The 20,184-nt window shown below is 34.4% G+C and overlaps 1 protein-coding gene across 6 annotated transcripts in view; it reads right to left on the minus strand.

Moving 5' to 3' along the window:
- The window catches only part of ZFR (zinc finger RNA binding protein), a 77,483-nt gene that overhangs the window by 19,052 nt on the left and 38,247 nt on the right, over positions 1–20,184 (minus strand). For 4 of the 6 annotated variants that reach the window (XM_059060827.2, XM_067030855.1, XM_067030854.1 and 1 more), the window contains 7 exons: positions 19,219–19,364; positions 15,115–15,277; positions 13,820–14,025; positions 12,636–12,786; positions 10,134–10,275; positions 5,405–5,502; positions 4,448–4,543 (listed from right to left, as the gene is read on the minus strand). In XM_059060827.2, the coding sequence (XP_058916810.1) occupies positions 4,448–4,543; positions 5,405–5,502; positions 10,134–10,275; positions 12,636–12,786; positions 13,820–14,025; positions 15,115–15,277; positions 19,219–19,364 (1,002 nt within the window). The remainder of the gene's footprint in view (positions 1–4,447; positions 4,544–5,404; positions 5,503–10,133; positions 10,276–12,635; positions 12,787–13,819; positions 14,026–15,114; positions 15,278–19,218; positions 19,365–20,184) is intronic. The other 2 variants (XR_010840097.1, XR_010840096.1) reach the window with 1 other exon arrangement.

A 20,184-nucleotide genomic window follows, 5' to 3' on the forward strand; every position in this document is an offset into this window, starting at 1 on the left:
ATAAATGGATAAGGCTTATTAACTAATAGCAGAAAGTGTTCATTAAATGCCCTTTTAATGGCAAAAGGTTCAAATTCACAATTACGACATAGTTGTATTAAGTCCAAAGTACTACTGCAACCAAACAATAAAGAACAAACTGTAGAACACACAACAAAATACCAGATTTTAATTTATCTTTGTCAGTCCATGGACAGATAAAGTAGACAAAAAATATGAAGGAAAGGAGATAGAAGATATGAACAGAATTGAAGAAGTTGAACTAAGGGGTATATATTAAATGTTATACCTTGCTGAGAACACATATTTTAAGTGCCCACACTTCTTCACAGAAACTGTACATATGAGACCACAAATAAAACTTTAAATTCCCAAAATTGCAAATAGTAGAATATATTTATTGCATTATTTTTATATGCTATAAAATCTAGAAGTTATTTATAAAAACAAAAGCAACTCTTCTTTAGTCATGTAGAATTAAAAAAATTCCCTCAAAACTAAAATGAATTTTGGATTGCATAGAAAAAAGAATTATACACACACACAAAGTGTGTGTGTGTGTGTGTGTGTATATATATATATATATATATATATATTTATTTATTTATTTATTTTTTGGCTGTGCTGGGTCTTAGTTGAGGCACGTGGGCTTTCTAGTTGAGGTGTGCAAGCTCAGTAGTTGCAGCTCATGGGCTTAGTTGTCCTGTGGCACGTGGGATCTTAGTTCCCCGACCAGGGATTGAACCTGCATCCCCTGCATTGTAAGGCGGATTCTTTACTACTGGATCACCAGGGAAGTCCCCCAAAATATATAGTTTTGATGCTACTAAAAACTGTTTCAGGGCTTCCCTGGTGGCGCAGTGGTTGAGAGTCCGCCTGCCGATGCGGGGGACACCGGTTCGTGCCCCGGTCTGGGATGATCCCACATGCCGCGGAGCGGCTGGGCCCCGTGAGCCACGGCCGCTGAGCCTGCACGTCCGGAGCCTGTGCTCTGCAACGGGAGAGGCCACAACAGTGAGGCCCGCGTACCGAAAAAAAAAAAAAAACTGTTTCAGAGTTTAGAGAAAGAACGAAAGCTTCTAAATTATTCTTATAGAGTTAGTGTATTATTGATCCTAAATCTAACAAAGAAGACAAAAATAAAACCACAAAAATTTCTTTTATGTCACTGCAAAATTCCTAAATAGACTATCAGCAAACAGAACTTAACAGTTCATTAAGATTATTCTCAAATATAAGAGAATCCTCTATGGAATGCAAAGGTAGCTCAATATCAGGAGATATATTTGTAAATATAAAATATTAACAGGGTGAAGGAGAAAAACTATACATTCATGTCAAGAAACCTTGAAAAATTACCGATAAAGTTCAATTTACATTCCTGATTCAAAATTACTTAGTAAACTAAGAGAGGGTTGACATTTCTAACATTACAAAGAAATAAATATCTCAAATAAAAGGCTATACCACCATGCTTAACATACTAGAAACATTTTCAAAGCAATTAGAACATAACATGTATGTAAAGTATTATTTCTTTTATTCCATAATTATTCTAGGAGTATCAACCAACTAAATTAGAAAAGAGATTGGTAGATATGATTCTAAGCCAAGAGAATCACATGAAAAAAATTACTACAAATAAAGGAATACAGTCAGCTGGTGGGTTACAAAATTAATATATTTAACATACATAAACAATAACCAGAAAATGGTATTTTAAAAAACTCTAAAAGATAAATACCTACGTACAAACAACTATGCTCAGAACCCATTCAAATCTAAATAAGTGTGTAACATTCATTCCAATAAGTAGGACATCCCATAAAGAAGAGTCAGTATTATAAAAATGATATTCCACCAATTATTAATTCAATGCAGTGCTACTTAAAAATCATCAAGAGAACTGGAGAAACTGAACACAATGGCAGTCAAGTTCTTTCAGAAAAAGAAGCATGAAAAAAGCACCCCCCCACCAAAAAAAAAAAATCTTCTGTGTAAGATGGTGTTTATAATGAATAGCAGAGAATGAAGAGGGAAGACTTCTGATGAAGAGGACAATGAGAATTTTAAAACACACTATGAAGCTTTAAAAATTAAGAGTTTGGTACTAGAAAAGACTGAGCAATGAAAGAGGGCTGCAGAAGTAGGCCTGCAAAAAAGGAACTTTGGTTTGTGACAGGGTTTCTCTTCCTCAGTGCTACTGATAACCAGTTTTGACAACCAAAGTTATCCCCAAACATTGTCAGATGTCCCCTAGAGGGCAAAACTGATGGTGGCTGAGAACCACTGTTTTATGATAATGGTGATATTTCAAAATGGGGGTTGGGAGAACAAACATCACTACTAAATAAAATGTTAAATGGTACTGGAATAATTGGTAATTGGTCTGGAAAAACATATAGCTGGATCCACCTTTAATCCATGTATGATCTTTAAATTAATTTTTAATTATACAAGTAATAAAATATATATTTCATCCTAGTAAAATCCAAACATTACCGATCTCTACCTAATCCCACTACTCACTACTGAGAAACAACCACTGTTATAATATGAAACACATCCTTCCAGGAGGTTTGCTAAGCATTATGACTAAAGAACTAAATAAACAAGCAAGCAATCAAGCATCTGTAGAAAATATAATTTGATGGGGGGAAAAAAAAAGCTCTAGAAGAAAGCATGTGTGAATAATTTATAACCTAAAATACGAAAGGATTTTATAAGTAGAAATAAAACCATTAAGTCATAAAACATTAATGGATTAGAATTTGCAAAGATATTAAAGCTTTTATAAAACAGCAAAAATTAAGTTAAAAGCAGATGAGAAACTAGAAAAAATTATTTTATTACAGATAAGTTAATTTCTTAATAAAAAAGTTAATTTCTTATTTTTTTCCAAAAAAGTTAATTTCTTATATAAAGAGTTATAAATTGAGAAAACGAATAATAAAGGAACTGGCAGTTAAGAGAAAAATAATTACAAATGCCAATAATCAAGTAAAGAAATCTAAATAAAAAATGAGACACCATTTTTTTTTACGTATCGTGTTAAAGAAGTGTGATGATATCCCAGAGTTAGCAAGGGTGTGAAGGAAATGATCAGTTCAACAATTTTTGGAAGTTTTAAATGATCCACCTTTCTGGTAACAATCAACACATGTCCTTTGACCTTGGAATTCTATAGCAATTGACCCTAGCCATTTATCACATGTATATAATACTCATAAAAGCCTGATAACAATACAATGAAAATTTAATAGCAAAAGACTGCAAACAATGCAACTGTCCATCAAATGGATACCAGTTGAATAAAATACTGCATGTCCATACAAAGGCAACACCATGTAGTCAATACAGCTCTCAAAGAGCTCCAAGATGCATTTTGCTGAGAAAGGTGCAAAGAATGTAAACAGCATGACCCACTCCTGTGTTAAAAAAAAAAAAAAAAAAAAAAAAAAAAAAAAAAAAAAAAAAAAAGAATTAAGATAACCCTGGCTATTCAACTCTCTCTAACCCAACTCTGGAATCAGTAGTTTCAGTTATATTTCTGAATGAATCCCTCTCTATCTGAATTCTTGTAGGAACCCAAACAGTTCAATATCAAAGGGATATATGTACATAAATAAAAATAGGAACATACATGGGACTTCCTTGGTGGTGCAGTGGTAAAGACTCTGTGCTCCCAAGGCAGGGTGCCTGGATTCGATCCCTGGTCAGGGAACTAGATCCCACATGCACGCTACAGCTAAGAGTTCACATGCCACAACTAAGGAGTCCACGTGACGCAACGAAGGAGCTGGCGTGCTGCAACTAAGGAGCCGGCAAGCCCCAACTAAGGAGCCCGCTTGCCACAACGAAGACCCAGCACAACCAAATAAATAAATATTTTTTTAAAAAAGGAACACACATAATATATATGCACGCATTTTTTTCCCCTAGGAAAAAAAATCACAACAACCTGTGTCAAGATAACCTGCCTTTAAATGATGAGAAGGCTTTCATTTCTACTTTGTGCCTTTCTGCATTATTTGAATTTCCTAATTTCATACATTTTTGAATAATGTATATTTCTAAATCTTAAAAATTCCTTATAAATTATTTTGTTAAAATGTCAACAAAACCTTGCATAGGTAGATTAATAGCTCATTTTTAGTTTTCTTTGTACCTTTATGTATGTACAACTAATAATCGGTCCTATTTTTAAAAAAGTAAAACACTGTGAGAAGAGTTAAAAAAAAAAAAAAAAAGGAGAGGAAAATACAGAAAGAAAATCAAGTGGAATTCTCAGAAAATTAAGACCCCAGGATTTCTCACTAGAAGTAGAAAAAAACTACATTTAGGAAATGAAAAGAAAGTTGATAATTAGATGTAAGATGACTCTATTAAAAGACTGCAGAAATATTTCCTATATGTTTTTCACACCATACAGTTACATATTACTCACCCAGCTTGGAAAATCAGACCAAGTTGGAACTCGCTGACAGAGGTCCCGGAGAATACGTATGATAATCACACAGGACTGCAGACCATTAGCTCTAGCCTTGAGAGCAACACAAAAACCAACTGAATTAATCTTAGAAATATTGAAAGTATCCCTTGACGAAAAAAAAGTTAAAATACCACTGTTCAATGGAAGCTCAGATAAAAATAAAACAAAAATAACCACGCTTAAAATTGGATTCAATGAGCTGCCATTTACAGCAATATTTTATGCCAGGGTTAGTATTTAAAAGTTGATATTTTAGGTCAAAGTAAACAGATTATACAAGAATAATTGTTCTTGATCCCCTGTGAACCTTGACCTGTGTTCATTTAAAACAGTAAACTTCAAAAAAAAGTCTGCCTACATTAGAAATAAAAGAAAAAGAGCTAAAAAGTTTGTCCAGGGACTGAAAGATTAAGGAAATCTGTTTGGTTTCCTTTCTGTGCCTTTGCATAACTGCAAAGTCACTAAACCAAACAGCTGCTTCCTCACCTTTCATTCCCTACACTTATTAACTTAGAGAAAGAGGGGGGGAAAAAATCTTAAAACTATACACAAAGCTTTAAACACATATTCCATTATTTAAAGCAAAGTTAATCTGCAGCCTTATGGAATATAATATATGTACACAAACATGTGATGTTCCTAAACAAGTCAACTTTAAATATAGCCACTAAAAATAAAAATAAAAAAACCCAAACTACAAAACACCCCCAAAACCTGAGTTTATTGTCAAATTAATAGTAACTGCAATATGCAGATCTTCATACCCAGCTTTCTATATTAACATTTTCTGATATTTAATTTAAAATAGTATTGCTTGGGCAATCTTTTGAAATGTTTAAACACAGTTAAACATGTTGTACTGAACTACTCTCTCATAAGGCTACAAGAAAAAAGTAAAATGATGTTCCGAACCTGGAACCACTTAGCGTGGCGTAGAGCAGCCAGAGCGTCAAGGCATTTTTGCCTGTCCAAGACGTCCGGTGGGTCTTTCACCATACCCGAGGTTACATCTAAAATGGATTGAATTGGCAAAATGCAGTGAGGAATGGGTGTTTGACCAGGTGAGCAAGACACTTCCTTAAAGTAGCATCAGTGTCACATGAGCCATTTGAGAGTTTGTCAACACTTTAAAGTACCCAGGGAGTTATTTTCAACAAATTCACATAATCTAATATGAAGATCAAGATGAGAATTAAACTCTTTATTTTAGAAATATAAATAATTTCTGCAAATATAAACCCTACCCACCAAAATAAAATCAAAAGGAAGGATTACTGGACACAGTGCACCAGCACAAAGACGACAAGACAAAAGGGAACACAAAAATCCACCTTAATAAATGAGAATGTACAATAAACTACTGAGTTTGTTCAGTATTTTAAATGGTCATAGGTTATTCTGGGGCTAATATATCAAAGAACTAACGATAAATATGGGATGATCAATGCATTAATAATCATAGAAAAAAAAAAAAGAGCCAAAAATAGGCATTTCTAAGAGTTCAATGACTTCTCTTCCACAAGAGAATTTTAGCTTTAAGAAATTAAGTGAATATGAAATGTCCTTTAAAATTCAAAGTTCCCATGAAGTATTTCAAAGAATAATTGGAGAGAAACAATGAGTCAAGTAGAAAAGGGCAATAGGAACTAGCATGGTTAAATAGAATAAGTATAGAAATAGAACAGATGCAGTAAGCAGAATGGTTTGATGATACATCTGTAGAATCTTTTAAGTTGCAAAGTCAGTTATAATAACTGATTTTAATCAGATTATTGTATTAAAACATAAATGAGCTATATAAAACTTGAGAAGAAAATGTGAACCTAAATCAGGACAAGAAGTTAACTTTTCATTCATAAAAGGCCAGCTTTACATTTATCTAAACATATCTGTAAACTGTGTATAAAAGTTGCTAATCAAATTTGCTAATCAAACTATTCATAGGTGTAAGTCAACCTAATTCACAACTCTTGGTGATTTTAAAATATTTTCTAAATATAGGAAAATTACACACCAGGCAAGTAATCTATTGAAAAGTCTTCTAGGTAAAAAGCACCAAAATTATGGGACATTTAGGATATAATTTTATAAATCACTGAGGGCACCAAACGAATATGCAGGACAAAAGATGAAATATACGATAAAAGAAAACATGAAGATAATTTTACTTTAAGAGTACTATTGCAACGCTGGGCAAATTATTTGATTGTCTATTTTTATATGAGCATTCAGAAATCTTAAAAGATATCTGCCCTTATTTTGAGTAGATGACATATTAAAAAGCATATTTTAAAAGTAATAAAGAATTCCATCCCTTGTCTGGGCTTTTTATTCTTAGTTCCTACTCCTTACATAATCAGATGGCATAGATTTTCAGAATACATATTAGAAGGGAATTTTACAGATAATCAAAGAACACTGTGTGGCATTCTGAAAATGAACACTGAAAGAGGAATCCAGGTACTAAAAAGAAAAGTATCAAGTCACAAATACTAGTAATTTTTAAAAACGAATAAACAATCTCAAAACCTGAAAAACCAACTACTGAATCCAGAAATATAATGAACATAAGAAATGGGCTATTCTGAGAGAAGGAAAAGGAACACAGGAAAGCACAGCTAATTAAAGAAGTAAAAAAAAGCAAGAAACAACAACAACAAAAAAACCACTCCCCAAAGCAAGGTTACAGAACATGCTGAAGAACCCTTTCCATGTCCCTTATTTATTTACATTATCTGCTAAAGCTAAAATGCAAATAGGTGATAATGTGCAATCTCTTTCTAAAAGTTTCTGAATTTTTAATGTTAATTCATGTTTTAACTTCCTCCAATACGGAAGAAAAGTTCTCCTTTTGCACACAAGCATTCATAACTTTGGAAATTTCAATTAATGATACAATTTCAAAGATGCCAAGACACCTATTGCAATTTAAAAACAACTTAAGAGCTATAAGTAGGAAATTTCTGTCAAATTTAGAGTGTGGATTTTTGCACCCATTCTATATTTCAAGTGGATTAACCCCTTAGATATATTGTACTAAAATCATACTTGCTTCCTAATACCCAGTTAACAAAACAAAAATCAGTTAATTTATTTAAAAGAAAGCAAATTCTTACCCTACAAAAATGTATTTCATAAATTTTAAGGGGTTAATCACCAGTTAGAAGACATGCTGTGTCCACACTATTTTATGATTAAAAGTTAATGGGAATATATTAATTTAAATTAACATGGTTATGTAAAATATGTAATCCACCCAACAATTTAAAAACTAGTGTGAACACTGCTCAATTCTAGAAGACACAAAGACAAAACAAACAAAACAGCCACACAAAGGACAATAAATGCCAGACTCTGCATCCAAAATCCCTCCTTAATCAAATGGCAGGTGTGACACTGAGCTTTTGAAAACCTTGGTCAAAAATCCTTCCGATGTCTTGGCAGCAACCCCTGACAGGAATCAATTCCCTCTGCTAGAAGGCTTTGGACCGGGCCTGATAAGCTAAAGTTGGGAAAAAAACACACACAATACTTGACTTGCTACAGAAGAGACGCTGTAGCAAGGGTTAGAGCATTTTGAACATTTCAAGCTTCAAGTCAATTAAATGTTTACTTAATGTTTAACTGTCAAACACAGTAACATAAAATAGATCTGTAACGTGTTTAACAGTTATTTGGGCAATTTAATCATCTCCTTTATATAATTTTTGGTATCAAACAGGACCATTACGCATTAAGAGGCTACCACAACTAAGCGCAAGTCGCCAGTCTCATGATTTACAAGTGAGTGCTCTTCCGGCAAAGCCTTCCTTACCCCTGTTACTAACTCCCCAAAGCAAGCTATAGGCTTTAAATGATTTTAAGACACAGAGCATTCAGAGCTGCAGTGAGAGAGAATACATACCGTTATTCTGCAGCAATCTTCATAATGAAGCTAAAGACATGATTTACTGCAGTTATCTGCAGCAAAGAACACTATCAATGTTTCTACACTTTTTGCACATCCAACTTTTCAGCTCAGTGTCTTGAAGTAAAATCTTTCAATTTTGGACTGACCACTTCTCTCACCATATTTATGAAATTCAGAACAATAACTCAAGTCTGGGTCAGACAAAAATATAATTTTGTTTCCTTTAGAAGGCATAGGTTATTAAAGGCTACTACAAATATGATACTATTAACTTTAGACTTTTGCAACAAAATAAAATTACTTGATACTGCACAAATTTAAGTGAGCCTAAATATAACTGGACAATATGTGCTCTGAAATAAAGTTAAATGGTTATATGAGTATAATTTCATATGAAATACAGCAACTATTATTTATAACACAATCTCGAAGATTACTTTTTCAAATCCTAAGAGTCATATGCTGCATATGAATTGACCAGATTGACTCAGGAACTGTTTTTCTAGCAATATCCACAGCCAGACCTTGAGTGGGAACTCATGCTCATATAAAAGATCCTCTACACAAACCCATTTTTAAGATGCAAAGCTTACACAACATACAAGTCCTGATATATGGTGTATATATAATGTATGCAAAGTTAGACATGTCTCCCAATGATTGCATTTTTAGTAAAAATGGTCTTTTCCTGGGTTGTGGAAAGCCCAGTGCCTTAAAAAAAATTGCTTTGCTGTAAGTAAACAAATTTAAAGGGACAGTAATTGAGAGCCTACTTATGCTATTAGACAAATTAATTTTAAGTATTCTTTTCTCCTCTACCTGTATCACAAAGAAATATTAGTGTAGACTATAACTCCATATCAACAAATTAAGATGTACAAAAACAACATGAAAGGAAACAAAGTAAATTTTATCTGACCCATAAAACAACAGAACCAACATACGGCAGACACTGACCATGCTTTTCGGCTTAAAAGCTTTTGAAGCTTTGAAAATGTTACAGAATAGTCCCTAAAGCAACATTGCTGGCACCAGCAGGATTTCATATTCTACAATTGTAAAGTAAGTTTAAAAACCCTGAATTGTGCTATAACTCACTAACTATGCCAACACCATTTAGTTTTCAATATCTCTAGTATAATAGTGTGGGGTCAGATGCCCAAATCTACGTGCATTAGGATGCTCTGCATTTATGAAAACACTTCAAACCAGAGAGCAACCTCAGAGAACCAGAAATATTTACCTCAGGACAAGCCAAATCCATGATTACATATATAACAATGCCTCTTAAACTGTGTTATGAATAACCAATTTTATTTATGGAACTCTCTTGTCTTTTTTTAAGACAAGAACAAGAACTTAACAGAAGTTAAATTTGTGGCCCCTCACTAGCAACATTTCTTTAATTTGTTCATGGGTCAACTATGCTGGTAAGAATAATTTTGAACTTTTTCTTTTTTCCAGAAATCTGAGGTTAGCAAGAAAAGAAAAAAAAAATCAAGAAAATCAATAATACCATGAGTGTTTTATATAAAAGTACATTGCTAAAAAGACATTAATAAAAGATCTGGGAAATGATCTTAAGCAAAACTGGTTGCTATGTAAGTCAAATCTATCAAATTCACATGTAATGCCAGCATGTTGCCTTCTAGGGCTTAATGCCATCTTAAAGAGTAGGTAAATGGGAAAAAAAAAGTTAATAAAAAGTAGAATGTTTAATGGCTTTCCAACCTCCTTCCCTCATGTTCTCTTCTCGAATAATTGGAGACGTCAGGGTGATAGTGACTTGCATTTTGGGTTCCACACATGAGTTCAAAATTATTGCCGCTTCAGAAATTGCACATTTTATGTCATACTTCTCAGGACTTATAACCTATGTAATGAAGAGTACAGGAAATTAGATGGACCTTTTAACATTATCAAACAAAGCAGTTTCACTATGGCTCTTTCATTTTCTCACTACCCTAACCATTTTATAAGGACTAGATCATATACTACTCCCCCCAAGAAGCCTTGTAATACGTGCAAATATTATAAATCTCTTGCTCCTCTTTCCTTTTAGAATTTTGTTGAACTAATATTTATCATTACTTGTATCATATGAGTTATTTGTATGTGTGTATGCCTCTCTTAGATGATGAATTCTTGGATAAAAGAAACACTGCCCTATTTATTATCGTTACCTTCCTAATAGCATCTTGGGTAGTTAAGTACTTGCAGAATATGAATGAGACTAAAATAGATATCCGAAACTAACAGGAGCCATAATTCAAACATTCCCAGTGTACCTTGTCTGTGAAATCAACAGATCTACATTTTATCAGGGAGCGGAAAGTCCTGATCAACAGAAGAAAAACCAGGATTCACTGCAATTCAGTACACATGAAATAAGTCTCAGTATATATGAACAAATGAAGACTCCATAGAAATTACATGGAGTGTTTACAGCATAGTATCTAGGTTCAAATCCTAGCTCTGCTATTTTACTAATGATATGAAGATGGGCAAATTATTTAACTCCCATTTACCTGTTTTTATAAAATGGGGACAGTAATTTTATCTAACCTATAGGACTGTTGGAAGAATAAATGAATTAACTATATAAAACACTTAAAACAGTGGCTGGTACATAGTAAGAATTATATAAATGTTAACTATGACAATGATTATGACGATAATAAATTCTATTTCTCTTGCTTATCCACTTGTACAATAAGTACATAGAATGATTTGGAAAGAGTATGCTGCTTTAATTAATTTAATTTAACTGTTAATTATTTAGTTAGGATACAGTATTTTCTGCTTTGTAGGTTTTTTTGGCTGTGTTGGGTCTTCACTGCTGTGCGCGGGCTTTCTCTAGTTGCAGCGAGTGGGGGTTATTCTTCCTTGTGGTGTGCGAGCTTCTCACTGCTGTGGCTTCTCTTGCTGCAGAACACAGGCTCCAGGCGCATGGGCTTCAGTAGTTGCAACATGCGGGCTCAGTAGTCGTGGCTCGCGGACTCTAGAGCACAGGCTGAGTAGTTGTGGCGCACGGGCTTAGTTGCTCTGCAGCATGTGGGATCTTCCCAGACCAGGGCTTGAACCCATGTCCCCTGCACTGGCAGGCGGATTCTTAACCACAGTGCCACCAGGGAAGCCCCCATGCTTTGCAGATTTACTAAACACCAGAATTTAGGGTCAAGATGTTTCTCACAAATTATATAATTTTTTCAAATTTCTCAAACCTCTTCTGAGTCTCCTCCCCTTCACTGCTCTAGCAGCCTCAAAAGAGGGTAACAAGTAGACACACAATGACAATTCTCCTGGCTTCTAATACTTTAAAAGACTAATCCACAATAAGAAACTTCACATCTGGAACAATGGTAATATAAAGCAAACAACAGTAAGTGCCACAGTCGTCAGAGCTCAAGTTTAATAGCATGCTTCACTATCCCTTTTGGTACTGGCTGCTCTGCTGTGGTCAGGTACTAATTATTCTGACATTACTGTGGAATACATGAAATGTCAATTCCTGGATTTAAAATACCTAAATAAGTTTTATACATTAAATTATTCAAGAAATCTTTATTTTATATCCCAGTCCGCAATTCTGAAAAGACACTATATAAAAATTAAAAAAATTCAAACTAAAAAAAGTTTTTTTTGTAGGACCAAAAGGGAATATTCTATTAATTGTGCATTGCCACAATTTGCTGAAGAGAGACAGTGAGAGGTAATGCCTACGACTATAACATGTAGAAAACTGAAAGTAATCATAATAAACCTGGGGAAATTCAGATCAGAAAGTCTCTATTTTAGTTACTATACTTTATTAAAAACATGTATTCAACTAAATAGGCAAGAAGTCCATGAATTCTAAAAATTTAAGAATACATGGGCTTTGTTTAAAAAACAAAACAAAACAAAACAAAAAAACCCATTTTTTTCCTAAAGTCTTATCTCTTAATGATTCAACTCTTGGAAACAAGAACAGGAAGAGGACTTGTGCTGCAATTTTGTATTTTAAAATAAATTTAGCAAGATGGCTTCATGCCAAAGAGGAGCACTATAAAACCTAAAAAGACAAAGTAGAAAACAGTTCTACCAATTTGTACAATCACGCAAAAAATCCAATTTGGAAAGTCAAGCCAAAACTTTAAAGGCAGGCTTAAGATTAAGCTGAAGCACAGTTAGTCCTGCCAAAAACTTTTGAACCAGACAAGGGGTAAAAATGAACATTTCCATAATACTTACAGCAAGCTGCTTGGGTAGGTTTTCTGCAATACGGCTTAATAATGTCTTTGAAGGTTTCTCTGAGCACAGCAAAACGAGGTTGACATTTCTATCTCCTCGGAGAAGTAATCCTTTTGCCAATACTCCCACTCGCAAAACTCCTTTTAAAGCTCTGCAGTGAAATCAAGTTATATTATGACATTTCCCTTCTCAACCAGAACCACGATAATCTCTCAACACACAATAGTAAATGAAATAACTTTTATGCCATTAAAATTCTCAATCGGGGCTTCCCTGGTGGCTCAGTGGTTGAGAATCTGCCTGCCAATGCAGGGGACACGGGTTCGAGCCCTGGTCTGGGAAGATCCCACATGCCGCGGAGCAACTGGGCCCGTGAGCCACAATTACTGAGCCTGCGCGTCTGGAGCCTGTGCTCCGCAACAAGAGAGGCCGCGATAGTGAGAGGCCCGTGCACCACGATGAAGACCACGCTTGCCACAACTAGAGAAAGCCCTCACACAGAAACAAAGACCTAACACAGCCATAAATTAAAAAAAATAAAAAAATTCTCAATCAACTACAGTATAAAAACATTCAATATTTTTAGAAGTATCCTTCACTTAGATAAGAAATATGGATAAATTAAGTCAAGAACTAAGTTCTCACGCGGACAACTGCAAAGCAAAGGCCATTAACACTTTTCTGTGTCTCACTTTACAAATCAGAATAAAAGTCATGTTCAATATATACAAAGATATTTCCAAATGGTTAAGGGGAAAATGAAAACTTATAGATCATAATGCTAACTTGATATGAAAGATGTTGCTAAAGCTTGAGCTTATTCACTTATGGGTCAATGTGTTAAGGAAAAATAAGCTGCTAAAACAGAGTACACAGATGCAACAAACAAATAAAAACAGAATAGCAGCTAAATGCAATTGAAAACTATAAAGGCTGCTTTGAAAACAGACTTGAAATAGTTTTATATAAATTTAAATGAGTAAAATTACAAGGTTGGAGACTGTATGAAATTGTTATTTTTCATTTCAGCAAAAAACAGATGAAAACATTAAATATCTAACACAAGCATAACACAGGTAGACTGACAACAGAGAATTTTCAGTCTTTGTAACTTATTTCAAGTATAAGAAGTCCACATAAGGGAAACCAAAATTAAACAAAAGTAAAAAACTCTGAAAACATACCTGTCTTTACCTCCCTCTTTCTTATCATCTCCCTCTTTGCTCTTGCTCTTCTCATGTTCAGACAAGCTGTCTGAAACAAGTTTTAAAGCACGTTCAGTGATAGAAACAATTTTCTGAACTGCCTGTAATTCCTCTTCAGTTGGATAAATGGTTGCATGTTTTGTCATTACATAACGATCATCAGATGAGTCAGGACGACGTAAGGGCTGGAGAAGACAAAAAAGATAACTTCATTAAAAAAAAAATGCTTCCCAAGCAAAAGTAAATTATTATTTTTCAACTATACATATGTTTGTCACATCTTTTCAATAAGAAAGTCAATTATGCAAAATGTCCATTTAAAGCTATCTTCTCCCTTTTTTCTATTTCAGTAAAAACAAACATGTAAACTATGGAAAGTTACACTATCAAGAATGAGTATGTATCTATGTATATATGCATCTATGTATATATATGCATGCTTTGCCTCAAAACAAGTAAAATTATAATACACACCATCTAAGGTTATAAAAATACTTTCTACTCAACTTTAACTACCAGTGACTCTGAAATGTTTTGCTTTTAATAAAACAAGTTTCACACTACTTATTCTATGGAAAGACAAATGAGAAAGAATAGTTTAAAGAGCAGGAATTTGTTGCTGTTTCCTTCTAAGTACCCTCTAGAAAACAGAACAAAGAATAAAAACATCTTGTTTTCTGCAGTCTGAACTTATATAAAATATTCCTCATAACCCAGGTATGTGTTCTTTTATCTAGCTTCCACAGAACACAAACTCTCAAGATGCAGCTCTTGCCTACAGTTCTCCTATTACATCCACTGTGTGCTCATCTTGGACCATTTACTTACCCCTTATCCTGCACTTAATTTAGAAGTAGTGGTAGGTTTTTTTGCATGATTTGAAAAGGAAAAAAGACTCTAAACCACTGGTAATGGGAAGATAAGAATAATTCTGAAAGCAAAGCAACTGCCTTCAAAATTAGTTGTTTTTGACAATCTAAAGAACAAAGGCAAGAAAATCTCTTATGTGAAAGAAGAGTTGGCAAAAGAAGCTCTGCTCCCTTAGCTTACACTGAAAGTTAAGAAAGATGCATGGAAATTCTATGAAGTCCTCATAAATAAGGACACGAGTTGAGAATCTGTAATAAAAGGAGGAAAAATTCTAAATCAGATGAAAAACTTATATTGAGATTTAGATATTAGTAAGTCTAAAAATTAGCTCCCCACACTGTTATCTTCCAATGCTGAGCCAGTCTCACACTTTCACCCCCTATGTAAACAAAGTAGACACTCACTGCAGGCCCCTGTGGCTGAGGCGGCATGCCTGGTCGGACTCCCAGAAGGCCTAGCGGGCCCGGGGGACCATGAGGATAGCCTCCGTCAGGCATTCGGCGGCGGTCATCCCAATGATGCTGTTCTTCCTCCATTCTTCTCCAGTACATGTCCTCTTCATAACGTCTGAAATACAGAGAAGGATACTGTAATTCTATAAGAAAAATACAACCCAAGAATTTACATCAATAATGATATAAAAAGCAATTTAAAAAATACCCCAAATCAGTCTAGCTTACATCTCTCTTTTCTCCCACTGTATCTGATTACCTTTATTTGCTTTAACTCGCAGTAAATGAAAGTGAATCCCGGTGAAAAGAGAAAATAAGTAAACAAAGATAAAAGCAAAACAAAATTTCACAGCCTGAAGACAGGGTTGAAAGAACAAGCACCAGAAACCTCAGAGTTCCTTCTAACCTCTCCCTCTTTACAGGACACTATAAACTTAAATGCCTACCTAATGTGGCCAGACCAACAATGTGTGTGAGTAAAAGACTCAAAGCATACATTCAGAAATTTTCTTCATGTCTCCAAAGAAATGTGCTCTCTCCTATTTTTTTCTAAGAGAGAACTTCTGAAGACTACCTTTAATTTCCTCAACTGATACAGGCAGAGAGACAAAGACACTTCTCTATAATGAGGAAAACCAACTGAGATAAATGGCAACTCACAACGTGTTTCACTTTTGGGGATATGTTAAGGGTGACAGAACTATGGTAAAGAAGAAAGCACATGCTCTGAGCCACAGCACAGCTATTAATTATTGCCATAAGGGAATACAGATGGTAATCCCAAGGTCATCAGGATTTTTGTGAAATCTCATGGTCTGTAAGTGTTGGTTCATGTTGGTATCCAAAAAATACCATGTGTACCAGATGAAACATCCATGGACTGAACTTGGACTGTGGGCAGCTAGTGTGTAGCCTGTGTGTAGCCTCTGCTTTAATAGTCAACATTTTCAGAATCGAATTTCTTTTTTACCATGTGACTCTCTCCTTCTCATTTCTATTTTCACTTTCAGCTTCAAACTACGATAACCAATAACTCCCAAGGTAGTCCTGTCTTTATAGCAAATTTTGGTAACAATTAACTTTTTACCAGACAAATTTGTTTAACACAAAACATAAGAAAGAAGTATGTTTCTCAAGTAGCACTGTAGAAACCACCAATTTCTTCAGTCGGGAATAAGCAGTGCTTTTTAGGTCATCCCACTAAGGACAGGAAGAACCATACTTCTATGTTATTTAGGTCTTGAGATTGAAGGCTCTGGAAAACCATGTTCATTCCAGTACTGAATACTTTGTTATTACTAAAGACGTTTAAGTTAAATAAGGGCAGGGACCTTTATCCATTGTTTACCAATTCATACTTGGTGTCTAATACACTATGTGCTACTTCTTGGAAACTGTAAGTGCTTAATAAATATATGATATAACAATAAAAGAGGAAGTAACTGTGTAATCTAGGTATAGAGAAAAATTTCCAGTGCATTACAAAGGCAGAAATTTAATAAATAGTAAGAAAAATAGATTTAGTTACCTAAATAAAAATCGACAAAGATTATTTAAAGGTAACATGTTAATAATGGGTTAATAGCTATAATATAAGAAGTGTCTGTACAAATCAACAACAGCTAAGTTAAACAAATAAATAGGCAATTCACCACAGAAGAAATTTAAGTGGTTAAGCATGAAATAAAAATTTAATTTGCCTGCAATACAAACAAAGTTGAAACAAAACTGGCTTTCATGTTTCACTCTCTCATTGGCAGAGATTTTAAGAAGTTATAGAAGCAGTTCTCAAAGTGTGGTCCAGGGACCCTAGGTGGTTCCTGAAACACCTTCAGGGGGATCCATGACATAAAAATTACATTCATAATAATAACAAGACATTTGCCTTCTCCATTCTCATTCTCTTATGAGTGTACAGTGGAATTATCCAGAGGCAAAATGTGTTATCACAACCTGCTGAGCAGAGAAGTAGATAGGAAAATCAGGCTACCTTAAGCTAGACATTAAAGATTTGAAAAAATATAAAACAATGTCATTCTCATTATTCTGGGGGAGAAATATAGTTATTTTATAGTTAGCATATTATATTTATCCACCATATTATATTAATAAATATGGTCAATCCAATACTATAATTATCAATATTTAACTATATTTTAACAAATATAAAGTCATTTTAAAATTAATTCATAAATATTTAAACTTCTCAGTTTTCATTTCTAATACAGTGAATGTTGACAACTATAAACCATATACACAAAAGCTCTTTGGAGTTTTGTAATTATTGAGTATAAAAGGTCCTGAGACCAAAAAGTTTGAGAACCAGTAAGTTAAACTATCCAGTACAGGCAAAAAGTATGGGTATCTGCCAGTCAAACATTTTCATTTCTGGGATTTTATTAGCAACTGATCATGATTTATGCAGTAATATAGCCTCAAGGATGGTCAATGTAATAATTATAATAGGGAAATACTGTAAAAAACTTAAATATCTAACAATATGTAATTGGTTATAATTTTACATCTGCATAAGAGAATACTACGCAGCCATGGAAAATAAGATAAAATAATTCTAGCTTAGTTTTTAAAAGAGTTGGTATGTAAATGAAAAAAAGTAGGTTATAAAATACACATACATTACACTTCTGTTCATATTTATCTTAATTATATGTTAAAACTTGTACACAAATCCTCGTAGCAGCAGTATTCATGATAGCCCAAAAGTGGAGATGATACAAATATCCATCAACTGATGAATAAACAAAATGTGATACATACACATAATGGAATATTATTCACCTATAAAAAGTACTGATATATGCTATAAAATGCATGAACCTTGAAAACATTATGCTAAGTGAAAGTAGCCAGTCACAAAAGACAACATATTTTGTGATTCCATTTATATGAAATCTCCAGAATAGGTGAATCTATTGGGACAAAGTTTATTAGTAGGTAGAAGGAGGCGTAGGAGAAGGAGTTGGGGTGGGGAATAAGGATTGACTGCTAATGGGTTTGTGGTTTCTTTTGCACGTCATGAAAATGTTCTAAAATTGATTATGGTAATGACTGCCCAACTCTGCGAATATAATAAAAACCAGTGAATTGTATCATTTAAACGTATGCCAATTCTTTCAGTAAAACTAAACATTACATCTCTTGAACACGTTTCTCATTTCTCCTTCCCTGTAGCCTCTAAAGTTTTTATAATAGACGTTTCCTGAGAAACAGAAAACCCCCAAAACCCACACATTATTAATGTCTAGAAGCTACTAAATCTGATAGTCTGGATATTTTTATCATGTAACCAAATGTTCTATTTTGCTTGTTTTAAACTGAGGCATTTATTTATAGTATTAAACTATTTATGTATTTAAATATATATATGAGACCATTTCCAACATAATTCCTAATACCAAGGACACAGTCAAATATTAGAATAGCCAATAACTTAGTTTTAATGCATTTCTCTCCTAGACCTAAGATCTTCCTGAGAAGTGAACACTAAAGTATATTAAATAGGGACATCCCTGATGGTCCAGTGGTAAAGAATCTCTGCCTTACAATTCAGGGTACGCAGGTTCGATCCCTGGTCAGGGAACTAAGATCCCACATACTGTGGGGCAACTAAGCCTGCACACAACAATTACTGAGCTCATGCGCCTCAACTACTGAGCTCGCGCGCCTCAACTAGAGAGCCTGTGTGCCGCAAACTACAAAGCACACACACTCTGGAACCCGCGCGGCACGACTACAGAGCCCATGTGCCCTGGAGCCTGTGTGTTACAACTGGAGAAGAGAAAACCCACACGCCATAACTAGAGAGAAGCCTGTGCGCCACAACGAAGATCCCGCATGCCTCAACGAAGATCCCGCGTGCCACAACTATGACCTGACGAAGCCAAAAATAAATAAATAAATAAAATAATAAATAATCTAGAAAAAGTATATTAAATAAATCTGGATTGCTCTGAATGGATGCCACATACTCAGAATAGCTAAGTTTTTTAGAAAGGCTAAACCACTTATCGTGCTATTAAAAGTTAAAGATACTACCTCATTTCCATTCTCCAGCGTTCCTCTTCTTCTCTTCTTCGCCAATACTCCTCTTTCTGCATTTGCTTCCTCATTTTCTCTTCTTGAATCTTTCTTGCTCGAATACTGGGTTTTACTTCTACTTGCAGATCTGGATTTACTTTTTTCTGTTAATATAGACAAGATATTTGAAAAACCAGCAACCCCTCCAACAATCTACACATATCTTTAAGTCATACAAATCATACATTCTTTCATCACAGGGGCTTTTATTTGCAAATTTCCTATTTTAAGAGTAAATGCAGTAAAATAAGTTGAATCAGAGGAAAAATTCAGAATACATTCATAAACATTCTTCTTTCCTTCCCACCCCCAAAATTCTTAGTTGTTCAAGTTTAAAGTTGTACATTTAGTATGTAAAACGTACATAACTTAGTGTTAACCAATAAAAGAAATCCTTAGAAGACTGATGGATATTAATTTTCCTTTGTTTGTAAATAAATGATTCTAGATACCTGAGTGTGGGGTTAAAAAGTTTCTTTTCATATAAATGTATTGCCCTTTAGCAGATTTTTTTTTTTTTTTTTTGCGGTATGCGGGCCTCTCACTGCTGTGGCCTCTCCCGTTGCGGAGCACAGGCTCCGGATGCGCAGGCCTAGCGGCCATGGCTCACGGGCTTAGTTGCTCCGCGGCATGTGGGATCTTCCCGGACCAGGGCACGAACCCGTGACCCCTGCATCGGCAGGCGGATTCTCAACCACTGTGCCACCAGGGAAGCCCTAGCAGATTATTTTTATTTTAACTTGCACTTCTGTGTTTAGAAAACATGAATCTAGTGCATTAGTCCAACCTAATTAAAAACTTTAAAAATACATTATTTAGATTTAACTTATCACTTGAAGTGTTTTCAATGAAGAATTCCTCATCTCATAATTCATTTTAGTGGGAATTATGCCAAGATAAAGGAAAAGAATGGAGACCTGACAC

This window comes from Kogia breviceps, chromosome 4 (assembly GCF_026419965.1).
Source record: "Kogia breviceps isolate mKogBre1 chromosome 4, mKogBre1 haplotype 1, whole genome shotgun sequence".
In the NCBI taxonomy this organism is placed as follows: domain Eukaryota; kingdom Metazoa; phylum Chordata; class Mammalia; order Artiodactyla; family Physeteridae; genus Kogia; species Kogia breviceps.